At 63.4% G+C, this 7,730-nt stretch overlaps 1 protein-coding gene across 1 annotated transcript; it reads left to right on the forward strand.

The window, feature by feature from the left end:
* The first annotated feature begins 986 nt into the window (after positions 1 to 986).
* On the forward strand, positions 987 to 2,096 carry LOC135890499 (apelin receptor A-like). The gene has a single exon (XM_065417920.1). The coding sequence runs from the start codon at positions 987 to 989 to the stop codon at positions 2,094 to 2,096; it is 1,110 nt and encodes a 369-aa protein (XP_065273992.1).
* Positions 2,097 to 7,730: the final 5,634 nt, after the last annotated feature.

Consider the following 7,730-nt stretch of genomic DNA (forward strand, 5'->3'; position numbering starts at 1 on the left):
GTGAGCGAGGGAGAGAGAGAAAGTCAGTCTAAAGAACAGTGTGTGTGTGTGTGTGTGTGTGTGTGTGTGTGTGTGACTCCCCTCCTCTGCTGGTGGAATTTTAACTTGGGGCTCCTGGGAGCCCCCTCCAGCACCTCACTGGTGCCTAGGGGAGCCGGGTATGTGGGGTGTCAGCGCACAGGGAGTAAGGTTTGGGGGGGGTGACCGTGTGTTGAGGGTGAGTGCATGTGACTGTGTGTTGTCTGTGGAGGGAAGGAGTGTGTGTTGTTGCTTGTGTGTGTGTGTGCTGTTGTCACTGGGGCATGTGTACCTGTGTGCTGTTGTTGCTGGTTTGTGTTTGTGCACTGTTGTTGCTGGGGATGTATGTGCGCACTAGTGTGTGTGTGTGTGAGAGAGAGAGAGAGAGAGAGCACAGCATGAAATAGTGTGCTCAGCTGTGGGTATGTGCACTGGTGTTACTGTGTGTGCACGCTGTGTGTGTGTGTACTGTTGTTGCTGCAGTGTGCCGTTGCTGCGGGGTGTGGGTGTCTGTGGATGTGCGCTGTTATTGCTGGGGTGTGCAGTTCCATCGGCACTGAATGGGGCTTGCTTGCTCCCTCCCTCTGCCACCGGCCCACGGCTCCCCCGTGTGGGGTCTGGAGCGATTCCACTCGCCCCCCAACCCAAGCAAACAGGAGCCCCCCTTGTTCCCTTTCTGTCGCTCTTCAAGCTTCGCTCTGTGCTGGGAGGCGGGGGGTGGGGGTACTCTGGGAGGGGGGAGAAGTGAGGTGCCTGGGTCAGGGGCTGGCATTCTGGACCGGGGTGTGCCTGGGGCGGGGGCAGGACGCTGGCCCGGGCCAGTCCGGCCCCCGGCGCGCTGGGCTGGGCTGGGCTGGCAGAGCGGCAGCCGGGGGTGGGTCTCCGGCCGCGCCGCAGGGGGCGGGGGGCAGTGGCGGGAGCCCCCTTTATAGGCGGCGGGCTGTGGCGGCGGGGCGCAGTGCGGGGCCATGGAGGACGCGGCCGCGGACCCGCTGGGCGGCGAGCCCTACTATTACTACGGGGAGGGGAACGAGAGCGGGCCGGGCGCGCAGTGCGAGTGGCCGGCGGACTGGGAGGTTTCCTTCTCGCTGCTGCCCGTGCTCTACATGCTGGTCTTCGTGCTGGGGCTGTCGGGCAACGGGCTGGTGATCTTCACCGTGTGGCGGGGCCCGCGGGCCAAGCGCCGCTCCGCCGACACCTACATCGGCAACCTGGCGCTGGCCGACCTGGCCTTCGTGGTGACCCTGCCGCTGTGGGCCGCCTACACGGCGCTGCGCTTCCACTGGCCCTTCGGCTCGGCGCTGTGCAAGCTCAGCAGCTACCTGGTGCTGCTCAACATGTTCGCCTCCGCCTTCTGCCTGGGCTGCCTCAGCTTCGAGCGCTACCTGGCCATCGTGCGCTCGCTGCCGCGCTCCCGGCCCGTGCGCCCCCGCGCCGCCGCGCTGCTCTCGCTGGCCGCGCTCTGGCTGCTGGCCGGCCTGCTGGCCCTGCCCGCCCTGCTGCTGCGCGACACGCAGCCCGGCCCGGCCGACAACCTCACCGTCTGCGACATGGACTTCAGCGGCGTGGCCAGCCCGCAGAGCGAGCGCTACTGGCGGGGCGCGCTCAGCCTGGGCACCACGGCGCTGGGCTTCCTGCTGCCGCTGCTGCTCATGACCCTCTTCTACTGCTGCATCGGCGCCACCGTCAGCCGCCACTTCCAGCACCTGCGCAAGGAGCAGGAGAAGCGCCGGCTGCTGCGCATCATCGCCACCCTGGTGGTGGTGTTCGCCCTCTGCTGGCTGCCCTTCCACCTGCTCAAGAGCCTCTACGTGCTCAGCGAGCTGGGGCTGCTGGAGCTGCCCTGCGCCTTCCTCGGCCTCATCGTGCTGCTGCACCCCTACGCCACCTGCCTGGCCTACATCAACAGCTGCCTCAACCCCTTCCTCTACGCCTTCTTCGACCTGCGCTTCCGCGCGCAGTGCCGCCTGCTGCTGGGCTTGCGTCCGGCGCTGCGCGGCCCGGCCGGCTCCGGCTCCTCCACGCTCAGCGCCCAGACCCAGAAATCCGAGCTCCACTCCCTGGCCACCAAGGTGTAGCTCGCTGGCTCGGGCGGGCGGGCGGGCGGCGCACGGGGAGCCCCGTGCCACACACGGACGCACTGACGGGCTCGGAGCCCGTGGACGCTGGCAGAGTCGCTGCCTGGAGCTCGGCGCGGTTCGGCGGCGCTGGGTCGTTCCTGCTCCGAGGCGGCGGGGTCCGCAGCAGCAGCCCCGGCTCTGGCTTCGGCTGCGCAGTGCGGGCGAGCTGCCTCTGCGCCCGCTCGGTCCCAGCACCTGTCCCAGCTCCTGCTCAGGGGGGTCCGGGTTTCCCCCTCCGCCCGCCCGGCCCGATTAGCGCCCGGGCGGGCTCGGCTCCGCAGGCCGGGAGCCCCCGGAGCTGGGCTGGTCCCTGCGGGCGGCTCCCTCCCTGTAAATCAATAAAATAGTTTTTCAGGAACTCTGCAGCGCTGGTCGGATTCTTGGTGGGGACGGCGACAGCCCTGGGTCCGGTCGGGGGCGCCGGCAGGTGCTGGGTCCCGGGCCCGTGCGGGGTCCGGTTCGGGATGTGAACGGTGGGTCCGGGAGCTGTGCGGGGTCCGGTTCGGGATGTGAACGGTGGGTCCGGGAGCTGTGCGGTGTCCGGAGGCTGTGCGGGGTCCGGTTCGGGATGTGAACGGTGGGTCCGGGAGCTGTGCGGGGTCCGGAGGCTGTGCGGGGTCCGGTTCGGGATGTGAACGGTGGGTCCGGGAGCTGTGCAGGGTCCGATTCGGGGTGTGAACGGTGGGTCCGGGAGCTGTGCGGGGTCCGGTTCGGGATGTGAACGGTGGGTCCGGGAGCTGTGCGGGGTCCGGGGACTGTGCGGGGTCCGGTTCGGGATGTGAACGGTGGGTCCGGGAGCTGTGCGGGGTCCGGGGACTGTGCGGGGTCCGGTTCGGGATGTGAACGGTGGGTCCGGGAGCTGTGCGGGGTCCGGTTCGGGATGTGAACGGTGGGTCTGGGGGCTGTGTGGGGTCCGGTTCGGGGTGTGAACGGTGGGTCCGGGAGCTGGGCGGGCTCCGGGGGCTGTGCGGGGTCTGCACTTACACCAAAACAACCCCCCCACCTGTGGAGACATGAGCCGACTCCTGCCTGCCTGGAGCTGGAAGAAGAAGTGGTGACATGAACCATCCGCAGGAGCAGGAGGTGCAGCAGTGGCAGAGGCGGGCTGCTGGGATCCCGTGTCTCTGGGGGATGTGCTGCCTGCCAGTCGGTGCCATTCAAACACCGCATCTCCGGGCTCCAGCGAGCACCGGGCCTGGGATCTCCCTGTTCCCTGTTCCTAGAGTGGGAACCACCACAAATCCTGGGCCAAATCTGACTGCTGGTGACAGATGCCTGGGGTATAACAGCCCCCCCGCACCCCCCGGTAGAGAGGCTGCTCTGCCGAGCTCTTGGGGGAGGGGGGCTCACTAGCGCTAACTGCACACAGAGAAGAGTAGCTCAAATGGCCAGATTCCCCCCTTAGCAGCGCTGGTGTAAATCCAGTGTCACTCTGCTGATGGCGGTAACTGGATTTGCATCAGTGTGAGTGTGCCCCTGCTAATGTGTTCACACACACACACGGAGAATTCTGGCCCCCTCTGGCACTAGTTCCAGGATTCACCGTAAACCAGATTCCTTTGCATGCCACCATATTCCCATTGGGGGGAGGAGTGGGGGTGGGGGACAGGGGAGGCAGCAGGCTCCATGCTTACCACAAACCCGTCTCAAGGGTGGGAGAGGGGCCCTGCCCTGCATTTGCTCGGAGCCCATCCTCAGGGACTAGGGCAGCACTGGGCATGGGCAGGGCTGAGCATGCCTGTGCTCGCTGGGGGACCAGCCATGCGTGCCTGGGGCTGTGCAGAGGACGGCCGGGGGAAGGGCGGGGGACTGAGTGATGGAAAAGGCAGCGAGGGCGGGAAGGTGACCCAGGTAAGGCAAGAGAGAGGCCTGGGAGTTGGTGGTTCTGGACGGGGGGCGGGGAGGTGTGGCAGAGCACCTGGGGATGAAGGGTGTTCTAGAGGGCGACCCAAAGGTGGGAACAGTGTGTGTGCTTCTGACATTGATGGATGCAATGCAGCTCTAGGGTTAGGAGAAGCGCTGGGGGGGGGGGATGGAGCACATGCTAACCCCCCTCCTCCCCTCCGGAAGTATGACATTATTATTCATTTTTTGTGGCACACCAGGAGCGAGCTCCCCTTTGCAAACCAGAGAGCGTCACAGACCCTTGGCAAGGAACGTACCTTGCCAGCCAACCTGCACAACAGCAGCCGAGAGTGCTCCGGGCAGCCGAGCCCTGCGCTAGCTCAGAGTGCAGAGACTGGGGAGGATTCAGCAGGGCTTCCTCTCCACCCCTCTTCCCAGTAGGGCTGGGAGGGGCCAGGCTCAGGCCAAAGCACACACATGGGCGTAGAGGGCAGCAATTCTTTCACATAACCAACACCCCTCGGCCGGTGGGTCCCTACAAACTCCCTCGGTGCCGGTGCCCACTCACGGGAACATGCTTGCAGCTTGCAGCAACGGGCAGGACCAGGCACAAAGCCCAGATCACTCTCCTTTTATGCTTCTCTTCTGTGGGGCTTGGCCTGGCATGAATGACGACACGGGGGGGGAGGGGGCAGGCCCGGGGCGGGGGGCTGTCATGAAGGGATTTGCTCTTTGGCTGTCAGACACCAGCGCTGTAACTGCTCTTCAGGAGGGCTGGGGCTGCTACCCCAGTGTGTGACGTGGAGGCCAGTTCTCAGCCTGATCGCTGACTCTGACCACACGAAGACTGACCCAGGGCAGGGTCTCTGTGAGGGGCCTTGACCGAGCGGATTGCCTTAGCCAATGACTCTTGGCATGCCCAGCCCCTGCTTTCCCAGGAACGGCTACCACAGTGCTGGGGGTTCTCTTTGCATCCTTGCAAAGGGGAAGGCCCTTGTCTTGCATGTTCCCAGGAAGCCCCCTCACGCTCAGGCTCCCCCGCGGGACTTCCCCGGAGCGCTGGGAAGTTCCAGTTCTGCCCCTTGGCTGCAGTGACTCCACTTCTCTGCTTCTGCCTTCAGGCTAACTCTGTGCTCTGCGGCCTGGCTGCTCCTGGGGCCACCTGCCCTGCACTCTGCTGCGCCAGCTGGAGCCCTAGGCGCCGTTTGGACCTGACTAGTCCTGGGCGAAGGCTGCACGGGGAGTGACCATGCTGCTCCTACATCTTCCCCTCTAAGAAAGTACTGTAGCCAAATACCCTGGGGCCTGCCAGGGGCGCCAGGGTCAAAGCCAGGGGCCAACCAGGCTAGTCTCCCCAGACCCCAGTCTGCCCACTATCAACCCCCTCAGGCAGCCTGGTATCCCCCCTACTTCCCTCCAGATCAGATCCAGGGACACAACCAGTGGTATCTGTGGCCCCAGATCAGATCCATAGGCCCATCTACCCTGGTCTCAGGCCTTACTTGGCATCTTGTCCTGGATCAGTCATCGGGGCTGAACTGGCATCAGGACCCAGCCTTTCAGCACCAAGGAATGTGTTATTGAGGCTGGACTGAACCTCTAGGAGCAGTGAGCCCAGGGTGTCTGGGGGGGGGAGGGGGGGACTAGTAGGTTCTAGGTCAGATCTGCTAGTTCCTCCTCCCCTGCACTGTCTGTGAGCTGTAAGCATCACGAGGTCATGTTAGCCATCACCCCGGACGATCAGGAGAGCTCACTAGCCACAGGGAACTCACTGGGATTCAATCCTCACCTCAACCACCATAGTAGGATGTCTGTGAGCCAGGACGCCTGGTTTCCACCCCCGACTCTAGGAGGTGAGTGGGATGTAAGGGGTTAAAGCAGGGAGAGTTGGGGGTGAGGCTTGGGCCCAGTGCGCTGTCTGATCCCACAGCCTGATGCACCTGGCTGCCGGAGAGCCCAGCCTGAGCGGCCCACGGCTTCAGTCCAGCCCATGCTTCCCAGCTGTGCCTTGTGTCTCCTTTCCCCTTGGGGGCTCACCCCTCCCCCGGACCTGCAGACTCCTGCCCCCCCCCCAATACCCATCGCTCAGCCAGGCTCCCATTGCCTCGCTGCTTGCTGAGACCAAGCAGACCGCTCGCCAAGGAAAGGCTAGCGACTAATATCATCGTTTGTGGGTGTATTCGCTCCCCGCCTGCTCCCTGCGCTGCCTGGTTCCTGGCCTGTTACCTCGCAGCCCTGGGGCTTTTCACACGTGGAAGCGAAAGCACCAAACACCTCCGAGGCAGGGTGCCCCTCGCACCTCCCTGCTCGCCTCAAAGGGGAGGCAGCCTGGGAACGGCTGGAGCGGGCCAACAGGAGCAATTTGTGACCATTTAACAGAGCGTTGGAAGTCCATTAGCAGGGCACCTCCAAGAGGAATTGAAGCAGCTGCTGGGGGGGCTGGGAGCCGGCAGGCGTCCCCACAGCCAGGCCTTTCACAGCCTCCTCCCAGCATGCTGGGCAAAGCGAACGGAGCCGGGGGGGGCGGGGGGGGGAAACACTGCGATCAGGGCAGCAGAGACAAATCGTGGGGCTCCGTTGCATTTTGGAAAGCCCAAGAGGAAGGAAGGTGGCGATGCCAGGCTCTCCCCTCTACGCCCCCTGCCCCTCGGGGGCACTCCAGCCCCAGGGCCTGGCTGAGTCTTTTCAAGGGAGCAAAAACAACAAGGAGTCCGGTGGCACCTTAAAGACTAACAATGTCTGCATCTGTAACTTTCACTCCACGCATCTGAAGAAGTGGGTTTTTTACCCACGAAAGCTTATGCCCAAATAAATCTGTTAGTCTTTAAGGTGCCACCAGACTCCTTGTTGTTTCTGTGGATACAGACTAACACGGCTATCCCCACATACTTCAAGGGAGCAGAGATTTTAGGGCCTGGTTTTGAGGAAGAGCTTGGCACCACCATTGACCTGTACCCGCACCCATGGAGAGAGGGGCTGAAACGTAACAGTTTTACTCAGCCGAACAATCCCCTCTTCCCTACTACTGCAGTGGTCCATCTGTCTGACTGTTTTAGCTGGTTCGGCATGTGAACGGTGGGTCCGGGGGCTGTGCGGGGTCCGGTTCGGGCTGTGAACGGTGGGTCCGGGAGCTGTGTGGGATCTGGTTCGGGGTGTGAACGGTGGTTCCGGGGGCTGTGCGGGGTCCGGTTCGGGGTGTGAATGGTGGGTCCGGGAGATGTGTGGAGTCCAGGGGCTTTGTGGGGTCCAGTTAAGGCTATGAATGGTGGGTCCGGGAGCTGTGCGGGGTCCGGTTCGGGGTGTGAACGGTGGTTCCAGGGGCTGTGCGGGGTCCGGTTCGGGGTGTGAATGGTGCGTCCAGGAGATGTGTGGAGTCCAGGGGCTTTGTGGGGTCCAGTTAAGGCTGTGAATGGTGGGTCCGGGAGCTGTGCGGGGTCCGGTTCGGGGTGTGAACTGTGGGTCCGGGGGCTGTGCGGGGTCCAGTTCGGGGTGTGAATGGTGGGTCTGGGGGCTGTGCGGGGTCCGGTTCGGGGTGTGAACGGTGGGTCCGGGGGCTGTGCGGGGTCCGGTTTGGGATGTGAACGGTGGGTCTGGGGGCTGTTGAGGGGCGTTTACATATGTGTTTTATTAAAAAAAAACAAAATTAACAACAAAATACACAAGATTGCTTTTTAAAGTTTGGATTTATACAAAAAACACAAGAAAAATATAGCTTATGGAAATAAAGTTAGCTGTTTTTTACCAGAG

The sequence above is a fragment of the Emys orbicularis genome, chromosome 16, assembly GCF_028017835.1.
Source record: "Emys orbicularis isolate rEmyOrb1 chromosome 16, rEmyOrb1.hap1, whole genome shotgun sequence".
Classification (NCBI taxonomy): Eukaryota; Metazoa; Chordata; order Testudines; family Emydidae; genus Emys; species Emys orbicularis.